Genomic DNA, 19,186 nt, shown 5'->3' with positions numbered 1-19,186 from the left:
GCCAAACAATACACACATAAAACCCAACTTCTGTTCCCTTCTGTCTTTGTGAGTGTCCAAATAAAATATAATTTTTGTATCATGTTCTCATTTTGTGCAGAGAGCCATTCTTGTTCAATCTCCATTACAAACATTTAATCCTACTATTTTCCCCTCTTAGAAAGCGTACATAATTATAAAACGAGTTTTCGTATGTTATTGTCACTTTTTCTCAGATGAGTAATAATATCACTTTATTGCATAACAGTGCAGTGCAGTGTGCCTCTAAGTGAAACAAGTCAGTGAGACAGTGATTTCCAACAGAGTTTTATTTTGAACCAAACAGGTAAAAATATATTAAGATAGAGACAGGGATTCATATCCCATAGAATGTAAACAATACACTTAAATTATATAGAAACCAACAAAACCCGAAAGTATCATTTTTGCTTTGAAAAACAAAATAAATAAGTTTTAATTTAACAAATGCAAAGTCTTGTTTGTTTTCCATCACAGTTAAGGCTAAAAGTAAAGACAATCACAGTCCTTTCTTGCTGCAAATGAGCTACAAAAAAAAACACTCTTGGCTCACAAAAGACAAGTTCCTTGTAAGATGAAATACACATAGTAATTCATGCCACTTTGTCTAATAACAGTTAGTGTGCAAGAGACCAACATGTTGACATAACGCATATTACTCATACATTGTCACTGTGGCAACATTGCTTGCCTATGTTATTAGCTCATGAAACCCCACAAATCATGTTTACAATATGATATAAACAGTCACATGTGTATGAGAATCATGTCTCGCTGAGTAAGCAAAACTGGATGAATGCATCAGGAACTTGAACTTGAATGTTGAAACGTTGAACCCAAACTAAATGCTGTAATGCACTTGTTGGGTAAGAACATATGACTTATTATGACCGGTGAGAGCAATACGTGTATTTACTGATTGAACAAGGTAACTTGTAACACAAGTATTGCTTTCACTGGCATAAGGAGATGCTGGTGGACATGGTCCTGGCAGAGTCTACACTCAAGCAATTCAAAGTTCTAAAGCTACGTGATAGCTCAAACAAAGCGAAGAGTAAAGCATGTTCTTCTGCATCATATACAAATGTATAACACAATCGTAAACAAACTCTGCAAAACATACAAAATAAATAAATCTCCAAAAAGCCCTATGGTTAGACTACTTGATAATACTGTCAATTAGTTGCCTTTACTAAAGGCTACATTTTGTTTACAGTAGGCCTAGCTACATTTTAGGATACGTTTCAACATTTACTCTGCCTACAAGACAAGGTACTATGTTCAGCTTTGGTTACACACTAAAAGGGCAAGGCTATAAGAAGAACCATTGAAGTTGTAAAACGCACACGTGTAGACAATAGTTTTGTCCTTATACCGAGCTCAAAATGATCATTACCTGCATGCTTTTTTTTCTTTTTTTTTTTGAAATGGGTACAGAAATTCCTCAACAGAACTCTCTCAACAAAGACATCACGGATACTGTAAAGCAAGTTGAGCCACCCATAGTAGCTAAAACGGGTATACAACAGTATACATGGACGTTATGATATATTGTTTTAAATATGTCGGCTATAGCTTTAAAACATTGGGCAGAACTACTGCTAGGATGAGACAGTAATATACGGTTAAAGGTCAGTCATCTGAGACAGAGAGGCGGCTAAAGATGGGGAGACGTCTGCCCTCAAGTCCAGGGGACTCACAACCACTCAGGCTACTGGAGCTGGTATAGCCTTCCTGGTCGGAGAGAGAGTCAGGTGAAGCACACCGCTGCATGGCAGGCAGTCCGGTGAATGAGAAGGCATTGCGGTGAGAGTTCTGTGCGGCTGACTTTTGCGCACAGACAGTTTGGCACTTAGAGTCAGTGATAGTATAAAAGTGAGGGTTGTTATTAATCTGGTCGTTTCCGCAGTCAGACGAGAACGGATAGTTGTGCTTCAGTGTAGCAGGTTCTGGAAACAATGGGGACAGCAGTTCTGGACTACCTGTGGAGGGCGGGGATGATACCGAGGAAGCCCTAGAGAACAGCATGGGCTCTGGAACGGGATGGAATCCGGTCAGTGCTTGGGGAGAGGAGAAACCAGCGAAACTGATGCTGTGACGCAGCAGCTGTGGGCGTTCTCTTATCTTTAGTCGCTGAGGTGGCGTTCCTCCATCGGGCCCGAGCTGCTCGTCCGCGTTATGGATGAAGTGGCATCGCGCGCCATAGGGGCAAAAGCCAATGGTGTGGAACGTGCGGCATGGTTCGGTTTTGTACTTTGGGTGCCTGCTCAAGCCACGCTGCTCATCCATGCCGTGGGCAAACTGACACTTGGCTCCGTATTTGCAGGTGCCACTCTCCTCGTAAGTGCGGCACATTTCGGTTTTGTACCGGGTGGAGATGGGAGGGGAGGGGGCGAGGGACTTTGGAGATGACAGGGAGCAGGTGCTGATACTTAGGCCGGGTGGGGGCATCAGAGGAGGGGTGGTGGGGAGCTGCTGCTCGCTGGACCCGAAGCTGCCAACATGGCCCTCTATCATGCTGATCGAACGGTCTACACGGAATGGGATGTTGTTGAGAGAGGAGCGGGGCAACTGTTGCTGATGTTTCAGGCTCCACTGCTGGTTAGCAGTGTTAGTAAGAGCCCAGCAGGCTGGCTCGCCGATTGGGTCCACAATGCTGCTGTTGAACTTTGAGTTGGGCAGGGTGACTGGGCATAGTGAGTGTCTGCGCTGAAATCCCACGATGCGCTGCATCTGCGTGGTGGCTGGTGCGCCATCTGGCATGTTCAGACCACGGAAATTCTATCACACAAGAGAGGAATGAAGTCACATTCCAAGACCGGGGATTCAAGCCATGTACAAGATAATAAAATGTAAATATATGATGAACCAAATAAACTGTAAACTGCAAGCAAACACAATAGCCCGAAAGTTGACTATAATGCGCTTGGTTTGGCAAGGAATGAATGACAGATGGATACCGTTACGCACGTTAATGATAAAGTTTGAAGCCTTTTCTTTTTAGGCAAAACTGATAAAAAAAATGCACATATAAATCCAAGTTAAAATGATACAATTTAGTCATGGATTATTTACCATTTGAAATCCACAGTATAACTTTCAGACGTATCCTATATAGCCTAATGTATTAATACACTTTTTTTTTTAAACTTGTTCTTACCTTGCAGAACTCATCCTCCAGTTCCAAAAACGGCGTTAGGAAGTCGGATGGCATTGTGCTTTATGCCTCAGTCAGGTTATCCCACTTCACAGTAGAATGTGTTCTGTGTTGGTGCAGGAAGACGCTCTAATCAAGCGCTTCTGAAGTTTCTCAGCCATCTGTTGGAATCCCAATAAATAGTTGAGGAGGCCTAGCTCCACCCACATTTTGGTGACAGGGCGTGTCTTGCGTGGAGGGGACTCCTCTTGAGTTGTAGTAGTAGGCTTCTCTTCCCCCCCCATTCACTTTGATATTCTAATACGGAAACATGAAACAAACATGTCGTAGTTGAACATATACGTCTCCTATAGCCTATAACTCATAGTTTAAACCTAATTCCAAAAAGCCACAGATTTGTACTAGCGGTCTGTTAGTGGGGTTAGTTATGTTTGTATAAATAAATTGATATATGCTATTCATGAATTCATTATATGCCACTCTGATGTGGCTGTAAGTCATGGGAAAGTGAAGCATCAATATAATTATTTGTTTGTTTTTATTGGATGTGACTGCTGCAGCATGCAATGGTAAGCACACTTTCATCTCTTTCACACATTGAACTGTGGGTCATTATGGTCTAATATAATATGGGGATGTATTTTGTGTCTTGCTTGGCATGTCAAAGGCCCAGATTTCAATATGAAACCATGTCTGCAGGAGAGAGGAAATCTACAATGCCTTCACCCATGATGTTATTTCAGGCATTCAGTTGTAAATGGTTGCCATAACACAAGCACAAACCACAACAAGTGCCCCACCCTTAACCCAAAGGCCCTGCTGTCAAACTGTATTGTTTGAGTATATTGGGGAGGGGTGGGGTGGGGTGAGGAAGAGGAAGCAGTTCAACTGTTGGGATTTTTGGAGGTAAAGTGATGGGAGTCTTGTTTTGAATGTTTACAGGAAAATAGAGGGCAGATGACACACACACATTCACCTGTCTGGCAGACAACAGGTGGTTGTATGAAATGCAATACGCTCCCTAACTATCCAAACCCTGGTGACTGACTACAGGCTTATGTCCTCTTTTTGTAAACCTTATGCACAGAACAGAACACATTCTACCAGAGACCTTGGAGAAAAGTCCAACTAGACAGGGTTTATTATGTTCACAGTAGGTGGGAGAGCATACTCAAACGTTTAAAAGATAGTGAAGGCAAATCCAAGGGCAAATTCTTACAAAGGATGGGAAAAGCTTACAAACTCCAACACTTTGAACAGCAACTTAATTAATTTGGTGTTTAGGTCACTACAGATGTACGACCTTAATTTGATCACCCTTTTGCAGGAGAACTTTCCTGCAATGCAGGAATCCCATTTACAAATTGTTGTGTCTTTGAGGTTTAAAGGGACATTTTGAAATTTCAGACTTGATGTTTCCTTTCGAAAAAATGTATCAAACCCTACAAAAATTTCCATTAATTCGAATCCACATAATAATACACATTTCCTGTTGCTGCAGGATTATTTTCCTGCTCTAGAAAACTGCCTCAAATGAAGATCCTACATTTGTATGTCTCCTGATCTGTCATTGTATGAACGTAGGCCTCGTTCTGACTCTCTCTCTCCCTCCCTCCCTACCTAACATTTGAAGATGCGGACTGAAAACAACCCTAAAACCTACATCATTATGTATAGTGCCTGAGTAAAAACATCTAAAACACTCTGTAAACATTTACGTAGAACCTTTCAGTCAACAGAAAGCACTGTCCCTTTAAACCACTATGACGCCTTATCGTCAACAGTAGAGTCAACACTTCATACCATTCTGTAAGAACGGAGATAGGGCCCAGCAAAAAGTCTGCTATCCCATGATGACACTTGTCGTTTTGAAGTAGATAAGGAGGAGGGTTGTTTAATTAGGGCATGAAAAGACAAGCAACTGAAACCAGGGTTGCTGTTTGTCGAGTCACCGTGTCAGTAAACCAGATTAAAGTCTATCTACACAATGAACAACAGTGTCAATTGTCTTTAGCGACAACAGTGAGAAAAAACTCACTATACTGCCAGGTAGATACTGCTATACTGTCATGAGGGAGTCTGATTCATAGAACTATAAGCTCATTTTAAATGCTATTTTATAGCTTTATCTCATGTTGGTATCTGTCTACTAGACATTATGCACTCTACCACTCTCCTGACACAGTTGATTTTATCTCGTGTTGTTTTTGTGAGGCTGTGGAAGTGGAGGGAAAGATGGAGGGCATCTATAGCTTCCCAGACAGAGAGAAAAGAGACAAGGATGGCCCAACTCTGAAAAGTGACAATTATCAAGGCACAATCAATGTCCTCCTGGAGGACTGGTATGGTTCCCCCAATTATGCTTGAGCGATGGTGCTCACTGGGCAACAATGGGATTATGCAGATGCCGTCTTGGACCTTCTCCCTCTGATTGGCCCTGCTGTATGTGAGCCAAACCAGCAGGCCTCTGTTACAGATTCCTGTGCATGGATCTATAGTGGTGGATGGAGGGAAAGGGCCTTGTTAACGATTAGACAATCAGGTCACAATGGCAGAGCCATCACAGAAGAGGGGGTGCAATAGCTGTTAAAGTAAGCATCACACAAATGTCTCACATTTGCCTTTGACCCTCAATGGGTACGTCTCAGCTTCTTTATTGTGTCTGACTCCTAGGACCTTTTTTGTCTTAGTAAAGCAGCCCATGATGCGTCTCCAAGCTGCTATACAATAGACATACTCTAATGCAAAGCCGCAGCAACATTTTGTCAGTAAAATGTTGTGTTTTCTCCAGTAATTATTTATGACATTTATGACCACGGTGAGTGTTTCATGAGAATTACAGTGTGGGCACGGTTAAATAACTGTGATGCTCAGTGGTTGCCCTACAGCGTTTGTGGTCAGTTGCTGTAACTGTTTGGTCTCAGCCCTTATCTGCCCATAATCATGACTGGTAGATGTATTGTTTTTCTTGCAGGAAGGAATGACTTAGAAACGGATTCCGTTGTGCGGTGGCTGTTACATAACCCACTGCCTGGCTATCAGGGCTGGGAGAGGTATACGGTAGCAGTGAGGTTTTGGACCTGAACAGGACCCACAACCCACAGGAGATGAAAACAAGTGGGCAAAGCCTGATGGGCAGTTTATATGCAGGCAATACGGTTAACTGATTCTGTGAATTGGTTTTCAAATTTTAGCAGTGGTGGGCGACAGAGAACGGTCACATTGCAAAAGAGAAACTGTTGAAACTATAAATAAAATGTTTTTATGACAGGGAGACACATCTTGGCATGTGTTGTCTTGACATGCTACTTCTCATTACACATAATATAATCTTGATGTTTTGACATGATTCTGTAAATTTAGAACATGTTTAAATAACATCATTGTATATGATGATAATGAAGAAATGGTTAAAAAGTAATTATATGATTATTCCAAGCCATAATTTCACTAGCATTACTAACTAGCTTTCTTGTTGTTACATAGGGAAGCCTTTTGCTGCTTGTGTCTGAGATTCCATCCACAGTGTCATTTATTAGTAATGCACAAACTATCCAGCTGCCCTTCTCCTTCCTTCTCCCTCTCCTCCTTTTTCTTCCCCCCTTTCACTGGAGCTTCCAGTCCCCCCCTTGACAGCCCCAGAGTCTCTGTTGGAGCTCCAAACCCCGCCCCCACAGCCTTCGCCCCCCCCAAACGACCCGGGCCTGCCCTCATTGAGCGGCCATCACTAGAGGACCTTTGTTGTGGCACATATATCTGTAGGATGGGGGCTCTTTCCTGTGTGTAAAGTCCTCAGAGATGTGTCCCTGTCTGTGTTGTTCTGGGGGACAGGATAACGTGAGGTTCCCACAGACATCCGCTCAGGGACAAACAAGCCCCTCATTTAACGCAGGGGCACAGTTTCACAGCAAACAGTCGTACACTCACACACAGGTGAAGGATTAGCTCATACAAACAACAATGTCAACAGAGCGGCAACATTGTAAAACACCCTGACATTGTTGGAGGTTCCCTATTTAACATGTGTCAGGGATGGCCAGAACACATAGACAGACAGGAACTTCCCTGGCATTAACTTCCCTGTCTGGGTCCCTATTCTCTTCTGTGTGCATACACACATGTTTGGTTTCTGGATGCACTAGGGTTGGTATGATACATGGTACATTTGAAAGGGAAACCAATGGCAACATTGAGATTAGGTCAGAGGGAGCATCAGGTGGTACGTTAAATCTCTTGTTAGTGTACGAATAAGAACTTAATTCCTTTAATCAGAGAGACAACCCCTGTCTACTGCATGTGTGGATGTTACATTTTAAGTTTAGACAATATGGACTAGTATATGTCCCAACATGTTGACTTTGAGAAGACCCAAACAAACCAGTGATAAACTTTGAGAGTTTGGGGAGTATTTCTGCAACACAAGTTATATTACTCCCTCTACTGGTATTGATAACCACTTATCAATATCATCCTATGTTCGCCAAGCATCCCTTTAGATGGAAGCCTCCATTAAATGCTTGGATGTAGTAAGTGTATGAGACTCAGAATGGCAAGTCCATCCTAGGAAAACAATATGGAGATATTGGTAAGGGAGTAGGGGTTTGCATGACACCACGCATTTGCACATTTTTAGGCAATAGATGGGCCACACTGACGATTTAGCTTAGCAAACCCTTCCTGAGCATTCTGTACCTGGCCTTTCTCATGGATTGTGTGTCAATTAGGGCATTTCCATATTCAGGTGGACTTGAATGGATGTGAATGGCTCTGTTTGCATAGGTAGTGCCTATTGTTGTCACCCAGTGTTGTATGGTGGTCCCAGTAGGGATCACAGAAAGCTATCTCACTCTATGCACTGTATGTAAGCATGGGCCTATGTGGGATTTAACGGCAATGCATAGAAGGTAAATTGTGAAATAATTAGTGTTATCCCTACACTGCAAAACAAACTCTCCTACAAATATTTCCTGGCAGTCAATAGGCTAGAATTTTTGACAGACCCTTATTGGTAAGGGAAGTCCCTCCCCTCCAAATATGTAAATGTAACTAGTACATTGCAGTCATTATTGTAACTTAAAGTATAAAACAGTTACTAAACATGCAAATATTTTATTTTGAGGTTTCAGATGGGGGTCCTCCTCATATCAGTGTTTTAGTGGTGTGTTAAAAATGACAAAGGCACTGAACTTTGATGATCAGCAAATGGGGTAACAATCATGTGCCAATGGCATGCGTGAACCCTTGCACCGAGCCATCATACAACTGTTTGTAAGTCCTTTGCTTTGTGGTATGTTGTCAATTTGAAATGTTATGTAATAATATTAATATTATTGAATATTATGTTATATCATATGTTTTACTGATGTGCATAAATGAGGTCTGTCTATCCCTTTTAGTACATTATTTTATTTTATTTTTTTACACATTAACATTTAGAACTGGATCAACAGATTTATTCAACTGTCCACTCAATCATAGAACCCTGTCACACTTTTCACACCACAAACATTCAGCAGGATGACGTTTATTGTCATGAGTCTTGTCCTGGAGGCAGAACTGAGTGATTTTCCCTTCGATAGGCAAGCTGCAAAGTCACAATTGGCTGCTGTATATTATAAAAATTCATGAAAGCGAACATTTGTTTTTTGGTCTTAACTTATGGTTAGGGTTAGACGTTATGGTTAGCAGTGTGGTTAAGGTTAGGTTTGTGGCTGTGCCAGCTAGTGACCACTCTGCAGAGCTGCATCCAAAACAAGATTCATGACAAAAAACTCACCTGCTAACATACAGTAAGTACACTGACCTTCGATGATGTGAAGCCCTTACAAAGCTCCTCTGGCTTTTGCTACACAACACTACCCTTCTTCCATCTCGCTCTCCATTTTCTCTCCTATTCTCCAGGCCTTCTTTCACAGTTCCCCAGATTCTTTACTTTCAGCCCCCCTTCATCCACTCCACTTCCTAAAGTGTTTTCCAACCCCCCCCCCCCCCCCCCCCCCATCAGGAATAATGACAGCCCCTCCCATCACAGTAGCCCTAGCTTCCTCTATTTCCAGTAAAAGCGTGACAAGGCGCTGTGGAATGTGTTTGGACAAGAGCCGAGGAGCTGGCTGCACACACACACACACACACACACACACACACACACACACACACACACACACACACACACACACACACACACACACACACCCCCTACATACTGCTTTCACAGAAGTGTATAGACACCAAAGTGCCACCCCCTCATCCTCTCTCGTCTCTTTCCCGCCAGACCCTTTCCCGTTTCCAGGAAACATTTCCAGCCTGGCTGGACAGTTTGTGGGGTCTCCCTGCCGTATTCTGCAAACTGCTGCTTGCTGTGACACAACACTGCTGACCATGGAGGACCGAGATGACTCTGGTTGGTTTACAATGTGCTTGTTGTGGTGGTGGAATTGCAGATTTGATTTAATAAAAACAAACATTTTAAATAAGCAATTGCTTTCCCACATATCTGTCTGCATTATTGAGACAAACTGTTCACTATGCAGGCATTTTTGGCGGACAAATCTGTAACATCAAAGTTAGCAATGGAAACACACGCTCCGTAAACAGCAACACAAGGGAAACACAAGACATCAGCCACAATATCGGCAAAATTGTCTTTTTAATCATGCCCCTAAACCAGCAAATGTCCATCTGCACAGGGACCCTGGCTCAAACCTCCAAGCAGTTGCTTTCCACAACTGGTGTACTTCAGTTAAGGCACTCTGTGCTCGCGCCATTATTGATGACTGGTGCTGTCTGGAGCGTGCACACAGAGTCTGGGTTCCCTGGGTGTGAGAATCAGTGAGGTGTTGTTTGGTGCTAAAGGAGACCAGTCTCGTTCTCCTGAGCAGCTGTTGCTGTTATTCTAATGGGGACCTGTCTGTCTGTCTGTGCCAGTCTGTTCTTTCATCGCCCTCAGCTGTTGATAGCACGTTCCCTTTCCTGTTAAGGCCCCAAAGTGACAGGCCAAGTTTGTCAGATGGCCATGTGATGTGCTTTCGGGAGTTGGACACTGTGACTTCAGAGTCAAATTGCAGACAGCCCACATGGTGCAAATCAGAGAGATTTCACTTTGCCGTTTAACACCACTGAGGATTTTGTTATGATGTTGATAAAGGTTACTTGATCTCTCAGTATTCTATTTGGCTGTTATACATTCACGAACAGATGCAAGAGTAATCCAGCATCATTTGGGTCTGACTATTTGGGAAATAGCAATGACCGTAAGTCAAATAAATAACAGACAACAGAATAAGATACAACTTGCTAGCAGTGCAGTCCCCAGTGGTTTCAAAGTGACTGTATTGCAGCAGTGGCAGTTATGAATCTGCTAGTACTACCGGAGGAAATGCCTCATCTCAGGAAAAGTGCACATCTAAAATAGCATTTGGGAGTGTTCAACGGTGTCCCCTCTTAAACTTTTTCAGCTCAATACCCAAAAGAGAAATTGACCGTCTCAGTGAGCCAAAATCATCCTCCGTTGACCCAAATTAAGAAGACATAGTGTGTGATTGTAGATTTATTCTCATAACTCACGACCCACCTTTAACATGCCCAGGGCCCACTTTGGGTCCCGACCCATAGTTTAAGAAACCCTGCCCTAAAGAGATGCTGCTCTTTACCTTTGGATGATGTCTGTGCTCTGATAAAGCCTATCTGTGTACACAGGCTACAGACCACGTATGTGTTTAGTCAGTGTAACCGTAGGCAGTTAGTGTAAGAACACTAACAAGTCAATCATGGCTGTCAGAATGGTAGAGTAGTGAACATTCATCATATTCACCCTAAATTGCATTAATATACAGTGCATTGTTGCCTATGAGAATTCCCAACCCCCTTTCCTGTGTGCTAAGCATGAATCATGTATGTAGTTAGGCTGGTTAGGCTAATCCAGCATTTTTGTCATGCTAATCTTTCATGCCTCTCCTTCTCCAAACAGCACCTTACTAGAAAGTGGGTTTAACAAATGTGAACAATGAAACCGAATAACACTGAATAACTGAATAATACTGAATTCCTTTAAATATTACATTTGGGAAGTTTAGAGAAAGCACAATCATAACTCATATACCAAATGGAACATTTGACTGTCTTGAAGACGTGTTTTATCTTCAAGTCGGTCAAGCCAGTCGAGGCCTGAGTACATGAGAGAGGACATGGTTGAAAAGTTATACACTGAGGGGATTTAATTGTTATTCTATACGAAACTAATGAGAGTGCACCTGGACATACTATATTATGAAAGTTATTATTATTTTCTCTGGCTTCCGCCGAGGTGACTTCATATTTGGTTTAAAATATATCCTCCAATATGTATTTTCTTTGAAAGTCCCCGGCCGCCTTGTTCCAAATGTTTGGAATGTCAACATTACATCCAAAGTAAAAAAATACTGGATAGAACGTGTGGGGTTAGTAAACGCGGGCTCTCGACATGTGCCAGACATTCTCAATAGCTATCCTTTTAAACACTGTGTATAACCCCTCTCCAGGTGGGGTTGGGAACATATTTGACTTTGGGCCTCTCTGTTTCTATCCTGGAGGCCTGCGTGTGCAGGCACCTCTAGCTGAGGCCAAGGTCAACATATTCCCTCATAGCCTTCACTGGTCCTGCCTCCTAGGGCTCTGAAGGGGGCCGTACAGTGAAAAGTCAACACAGGCCTTTTACTGTTAATGTTGTCATTACTGTCCCAAAGCGGAGGGGTAGGGGGGCACCTCGTAACTCAACACCAGTTGCAGAGCAGGGACTTTAAAGTAGGGTGGTGTGGAAGGGAAGGGGGGGGGTTCTTTAACCCTTTTAAATGAGCTCAGCACTTGAGATTAATAGGCTAGTAAAATGATGGAGCGCCTGGCTGTGGGATAGTATGTAAGTCCGAGTGGTTTGGGGGCATATAGGGGATGGTGGCCTGTACAGTCACACGTGCCTCCTGTCAGCAGGTCCCCAGCCGCAAGCACCTGGTGACATAATGGCTGGGTGGTAGACTGGGGGCTGGACCGGGTGGTGGTGCGGTCTAAGGGCTGGAGCTCTGGTCTGGTTGCTACGCTTCACCCCCATGGCTGCCCAGACACACACACAGACAAGCAGACAAACATGGCTTTCTTACAGAAAACACAATAACTTTTTTTTGTTTTTGTTTGTTTACATGTCCTTTTCACAATTTTCTCAGTTTGTATGATTGACGACATACAGTATGATCTAGCTTCGTGGACACATGATGAGAGTCGACATACTGGTAGGAGTAGCGTTTTACACAAACACACATGCAAATACATAAAGGTTAAAGGCACAAAGATACCCTTTCTCCCATGAGTACACACACACACGCACGCACACTCTATTTTGTCTGATTATATATTACCATTAACCTGTCATGAATGGAGAACTTATGTTGATTTTCTGAATTGTGTCATCTAGATGTGGTGGAATGTTAGAGTAGAGGGGTTACAGAGTGTGAAGGCTTGTGGTGCTGATAACGGGTTCCCCTCTATGCCCACTTCCATTCGCTGAAATTGATATCCACTGTACAAGATGTTGTGGTTAGCCCAGCCGTAACGGGTGATGCCTCGGGGCAAACGGCTCCAACCACTGTCAGTTAGCTCTACAACAACATCGCTGGGAGTGGGTTAACCTCTATGTTTGTGTAGACTAGGGAGGGTTGAACATATCAAAGTCAAGTCACAAAAAGCTGTTTGAGGTGATTCCAAATGAACATAAAGATGTCCTGTTACAACTACTTATAGCATAATCATTTATTTTAATCAGACACACAGAATAATAGTTTTTTGAGGATATCTACAAAAAAGACTGACCAAACATTCTAAAATAGTATTATGCTATTTGTACAGAAGATGAGGACACCCATGACAGAACAATGCTTGCCATGACAGAAACAGGCTTGAGATGTATAAAACAGACAACAGGAATGAAGAAAATGGGATTAATACAAGGACAGCAGAAAAGAGTGTAACATCTAAACAGAGAATTCCCTGAGTGATTACTGTGGAAGGTGGCTGGGGACGCATTGGCCTACTGAATGAAGCCTGTTGTAGAGAGGAATAAATCTGTCTCTTTCACAGCGGGAGCTGCAGCAAAGCATGGTTTTGTTCTGACACTCAACATGCCTCCAGCCAAGTTGACAGCCCTCATCCTAATCACGTTATGGTACGAGCCCGCGTGCTCTGGGTTCGACTCAGACCTTCCCTTCCCACAGTTGCCTAAGGAGATCTGCTTTTATTTGTGTCGTGTTGCACCAAGTTCCTCTATGTGCGGTCTGTGTGTAACTGCCTGTAACTGTAGAGCGCCAACCTCTGCTCCCCCTCCTCACATACCTCCGGAGTGGAGTGGACAGCTGCTGCCTGTATGTGTGAGATTGCCCAAAAAGGAGAGATAATCAATGTTAACACTGGACATTGATAGTATTACACTATTCTACAAGAAAGGGTTTTAAAAAAGGGGATTCCATTTGCAATTAGATGAGACATGAACCCGCTTTTGTCTGTGGTACAGCAAATAATATATTTTGTATTTCTGGTACTTGTACAGCAGAATATATTCTGGCATATGTTATGCTGTAGCGATACCGTATGTATGAGTTGTTGGATGATAACAAGGTTATGTCTCTTTTGCTTTCCTGACATTTAGCCCAGGTCCAATGAAATGTGAGTGGGCTTCAGCTACAAGGTCTGTGAGTTAGCTTAACTATGGACCTTTCCCATCTGGCAAAGCAGCATTTCATATTTCAGGCTGGAACTATCAACACCAGAGCTGCTGACTGACAAGAGTGAGCTCAAATATTTGATGTCTGAGGTTGGGAAACGGTAGGCTACGATTGCTCCCATGGCGGACATATCTGGTGTAACGCGTGACTGGCAGTAATGTGTGTAACGTTTAATGGTTCGCACTGACGTGATGTGCGAATGAAATATACTCTGTCTCTCTGAAGCACAGTATCTGAATTGTGCAATAGCAAGTACAGTATCTGTATTTTTCACCATGTCAAAATTGTGTTTAATCTAACACATTGTTTGGCTAACAGCATAACAAAAACCTTGTTCTTTCCGTATAATGTTGAATGACAGTTAAAATTGAAGGGAGGTTATTGGTTTTAACTTTTTCTCAAACCACATTTATAGATATTTGGTTCTTTCCCAACCGAGTAACCCCTTGAAATATAATATAACCTGCAAAGTAAGTGAGCTGACAACTTGTATTTAATTCAGATGACTATCACATGAAAACAGTATTAGAAAAGGAAAAAGGGTTCCCTGAAAGGACTCCTGTTCTGAAAACAAGCTTGAGAGGCGAATGCTTCTAGAGTGCCCTTGTCTTTTTTCTCTTCTCTGTCTCCGCTTCTCTTTCCACTTTTTCTTCTTCCACAAGAGTAGGGAGCCTGCACAAGAGCAGAACAGAGCAACAAGAAGGCCGCCATTCACCACTCATTTTCAATTAAGTTAATTATCTAGTTGCTTAATTGCCCGCAGGGCCCTTCCACAATAGCATGGGCTGTCCTGGGAAAAAAATGACTTTACATAAATCTCTAAAAACAACAACCCCTACAACAAGCATTCTCTCCCAATGGGGCATGCTGAATACTGAAAAACCACAATTTAGCTGTGTCCTCTTAGGACCTTGTCACACTGAGGAGCTCCATACAATGATGTATTCACCGCAGCGGGTTCTCCAATGCTAGGTCCTGGGACCCCCTCTTTGTTTGTTATGATCAGAAACTCGCCCCAGAGCACGTCTGTTTCCCAGCAGCCTCTTCACTGCCCCTCTGGCCCTAGCTATGCTACAGGGCTCAGTTGGGGACAATTGGTGTTTGTGGTGTTTGTGTATGCATGGGCATTAGGTGACATTTGCTCCTCCTCCCTAGCAACCGACTTGTGGCCTGAGTTTTCTATTCATTTAGGAGGTTTCTTCCAATGATTTGGCATCTCATTTTTTAAATACCCTCTACTCCTCTACCAACCCCCATTAATCGCCTCCTCCCCAGCCTATTCTCCCTGCCAGTCCCACTGGCTCTGTCCACACAAAGGCCCACAATGGCTTTCTCTAGCCCTAACGTGCCAGGAGGACTATAGTTTTAGGACAGCTTGACCCATCACTAGGTACAAAGTGGACCATGATCTGAGAAGACCGTGAGAAAAGTGGCAAGATTGTTTGTGGATTGCGACTAAGTGTGTTAGCTATAGAGTGTGTACGGTGGGGGGATTCGTTGAATGATGGGTGTTATAGTTGAGTTTTTATGATGCAAAGCAACAAACGTTTAGAGGGCGTTTGATGTAAAAGACAAAGAGTTTTTGATGTTCCGTTTTTTTTTTTTTTTTTTACTTCTCTCTTTCTTCTATGCTCTTTTATCATGCTTTTCTTTGTCTACACTTCTCTAGTGCCTGGGGTTTTGTGGTAATGCTGTCTGTTGGTTGTACTTTTAGAAATGATCAAACGTTTCCAAGCAACAGTAGATTTCTTCAGCACTACGAGATTACGGGAATAATACACTGCATTAATTATACAAGATTATTCTGTGTGTTTGATTAACATCAATGCTCTAGCTTATTAAATGGGTCATCAATTCATGCTCACTCTAGATGGGAACACATGCAGTATAGAATATACTAGCCTGCTCCACCCCCTCTCTGCTCCCAATAGTCCCACATCACCTTTCTCTATACCCCTTTCTAACCACTCCACTCCATCTATCCCCCTTCTATTCCTCTCACTAGCAGCTATCTCTATCCCCCTCTCTACTCCTCTCTCACATCTGCACTCCCTCTGAATTTCATGGTCCGGCGGCGCATTGAGTCGGCAGCACAAAGCTGGGAGCCACGGCAACGCTGCAGTCCTTGGGGGCGATGACCCCTGACCTCTCACAGCTGCTTTTCTGCACCAGCACCTATCCCACAATCCACCCCCCCCCTTTTTTTTCACTCCAGGGGTGAAGGTCACGAAAGGGGAGAACAAGGAGCTGAGTCTTCAGAGCCCAAAACCCAGGCCGGCGTGTGAATGCTCAAAAGCTGACATTCTGTGCCAAACAATCTCACAGGGAAGCACAGAGAAACAGTCAGGGAGATTCGGCATCTTTGACCTCATGGGCAGAGTGGGAGAGTTAATGTCCATATAATTTCCGAGTTCCTCTTCCATTCAAACTTTGATACTGTCGATTCCATCAACTTTTTCCATTTGAAATAGTAGTAGTCTTTTATTCTATGTTTATATCAGTTTGAATTGTTAAAGGGATAGTTTGGGATTTTGCATGCATGCAGATCCTGAAGACTTCAAGTCTTTGCGCTGAGCTAGTTAGCATTGGCTCGCAAAACTACCTCTGACTTCCTTCATCCTGGACATAGAGAAATAAAAATGGTATCCACAAGTTCATCTGATGCTGGGGAAGTATACTATAGATAAAGGGCTTCATTGCCAAAGTCCCGAACTATCCTTTTAAGTCAGTTTAAATTGTTATTGTGTTGTCTAATCTTAGCAATGAAAATATCCTTGAATATGAAACAGTATATTCATAATAAATATTGAAATACCTTCAGTTAGAAAATTACGAGGCAATTCATTTCACTTTCATGTGTCCTTGTTCAAATCTTGTAGAATTCATGTCTCGCCCATTGAAATGGGAATTCTTCCCTGAGCTTGATTGAACAGCTAATTTTGTGCATCTGCAAAGTAATTAAAGACACAATAGTTCTGATTTATATAGATATTTTCTTCCCTTCCCTCCTTTTCTTGCATTTTCTTCATCTGTCTCTCACAGAAGGATGCTTCACCTGCAATTGGGTTCCCACACTTGCTCAGTCTGCTCCCACACCATGTGATCAACACTTGCTGTTCGTGTTTTATGTGTTATGTGTCTTTTCTAGTTCTCTAGTTTAGCAGAGTTTGGAGTTTTGCAGAGTTTGGAATTGTGCTTTTACATATTTTTGTAATGCTTTCATCATCAGTATGTGGTACTCTGTACCACATGCATTTCCTTCAGCAAAGAAATGTCATATTGATGCTGAATGTGTCATTCAGTTAACATACTACTCCAGTCTTCTTGTCTTCTCTATCAACAACTCACTTTCTATTTATTCTAACGTCTTCTAATACTCCGCCCTTTCAATCCTGCAATGATTATTATTATATTTTTTTTACAAATTCTCGCATCCAATACTATTCTCTGCACTGAACACTGTGAATGTAGACAGAGCAGTACTAACCTTCTCTATACCCCTCAGGCCCCCACACCAACTCTCCTCACCCAAGCTCCCAAGGGACAGGGACAATGCAGCAGCCCCCTGCGACAGTGTAACAGACTGTCCCCCCCATTTCAATTTCATTTCCACAACAAAGCAGGTCAGAAGATTCTCACGCTGCTTGGAGCCTGCCATCCAATGCTGAAGATTGGTCCTGCCCCTCTACACACACACACACACACACACACACACACACACACACACACACACACACACACACACACACACACACACACACACACACACACCACACACACACACACACACACACACACACACACACACACACACACACCCTGTAGTATTTGTCTTGCTAAGATGACGCCGAAGAGCATGGCTGACATTTTACATGCCCGTAACCAATTGTGCTATTCTGTTAGTTTTTTTGCATTGTTTGTAACGTAGTTTTTTAAACTTATTTTGAACATAATGTTGCTGCTACTGTCTCTTATGACCGAAAATAACTTCTGGAGATCAGAACTGGGATTACATACCATGAACTGGAAGAAGCTTTTTCCTTTAACGAGTCTGACAAGAAAGATATACTGCTCTCCCGGGAACAGGCTCAGATCCTCGTCATTTGCGTGAAGAAAAGACAGAGGAAAAGAGGATGCAGATCAGGCTACCTTTTGAGAATCCGTAGGCGAGCGAGTAAACTCCCACTGCCATCAATTCTACTTGCTAACATGCAATCATTTGAAAATAAAATTGATGACCTACGATTACGATTATCCTACCAACGGGACATTAAGAACTGTAATATCTTATGTTTCACAGAGTCGTGGCTGAACGACGACAGGGATAATATAGAGCTGGAAGGATTTTCAATGCACCGGCAGAACAGAGAAGCTACGTCTGGTAAGACGAGGGGTGGAGGTGTGTGTCTTTTTGTCAATATCAGCTGGTACGAGATGTCTAATATTAAAGAAGTCTCGAGATATTGCTCGTCTGAGGTAGAGTACCTTATGATAAGCTGTAGACCACACTATCTACCAAGAGAGTTCTCATCTATATTATTCGTAGCCATCTATTTACCACCACAGACCGATCCTGGCACTAAGACCGCACTTAACCAACTCTATAAGGCCATAAGCAAACAAGAAAATGCTCACCCAGAAGCGGTGTTCCTAGTGGCCGGGGACTTTAACCTCTTACATCTAGACGTTCCGCTAGCGGAACACCTGCTCCAATATCCAATGATAGGCGTGGCGCGAATTACAAATTCCTCAAAAATCCTAAAACTTCAGTTTTTCAAACATATGACTATTTTACAGCATTTTAAAGACAAGACTCTCCTTTATCTAACCACACTGTCCGATTTCAAAAAGGCTTTACAGCGAAAGCAAAACATTAGATTATGTCAGCAGAGTACCCAGCCAGAAATAATCAGACACCCATTTTTCAAGCTAGCATATAATGTCACAAAAAACAAAACCACAGCTAAATGCAGCACTAACCTTTGATGATCTTCATCAGATGACAACCCTAGGACATTATGTTATACAATACATGCATGTTTTCTTCAATCAAGTTCATATTTATATCAAAAACCAGCTTTTTATATTAGCATGTGACGTTCAGAACTAGCATTCCCACCGAACACTTCCGGTGAATTTACTAAATTACTCACGATAAACGTTCACAAAAAACATAACAATTATTTTAAGAATTATAGATACAGAACTCCTTTGTGCAATCGAGGTGTCCGATTTTAAAATAGCTTTTCGGTGAAAGCACATTTTGCAA

General features: G+C 42.6%; 1 protein-coding gene across 1 annotated transcript; it reads right to left on the bottom strand.

Annotated features, from left to right (window-relative positions):
- Positions 1-293: 293 nt before the first annotated feature.
- On the bottom strand, positions 294-3,340 carry sb:cb81 (mRNA decay activator protein ZFP36L1). The gene is made up of 2 exons (XM_014214155.3): positions 3,179-3,340; positions 294-2,799 (listed from the first exon to the last, which is right to left on the bottom strand). Exons 1-2 carry the CDS (start codon positions 3,230-3,232, stop codon positions 1,651-1,653), a joined length of 1,203 nt encoding a protein of 400 aa, XP_014069630.2. The 5' UTR covers positions 3,233-3,340; the 3' UTR covers positions 294-1,650.
- Positions 3,341-19,186: the final 15,846 nt, after the last annotated feature.

This window comes from Salmo salar, chromosome 09 (genome assembly GCF_965601325.2).
Source record: "Salmo salar chromosome 09, fSalSal1, whole genome shotgun sequence".
Lineage (NCBI taxonomy): Eukaryota > Metazoa > Chordata > Actinopteri > Salmoniformes > Salmonidae > Salmo > Salmo salar.
Note: the sequence above shows the minus strand (reverse complement) of the source record. Positions and strands in the feature narration are given on the sequence as shown.

Coding starts and splice junctions, on each gene's coding strand:
- sb:cb81 (XM_014214155.3), bottom strand. CDS start 3,232: ATGCCATCCGACTTCCTAACGCCGTTTTTGGAACTGGAGGATGAGTTC. Junction 2,800..3,178: donor TGGAGGATGAGTTCTGCAAG/GTAAGAACAAGT, acceptor CTTGTGTGATAG/AATTTCCGTGGTCTGAACAT.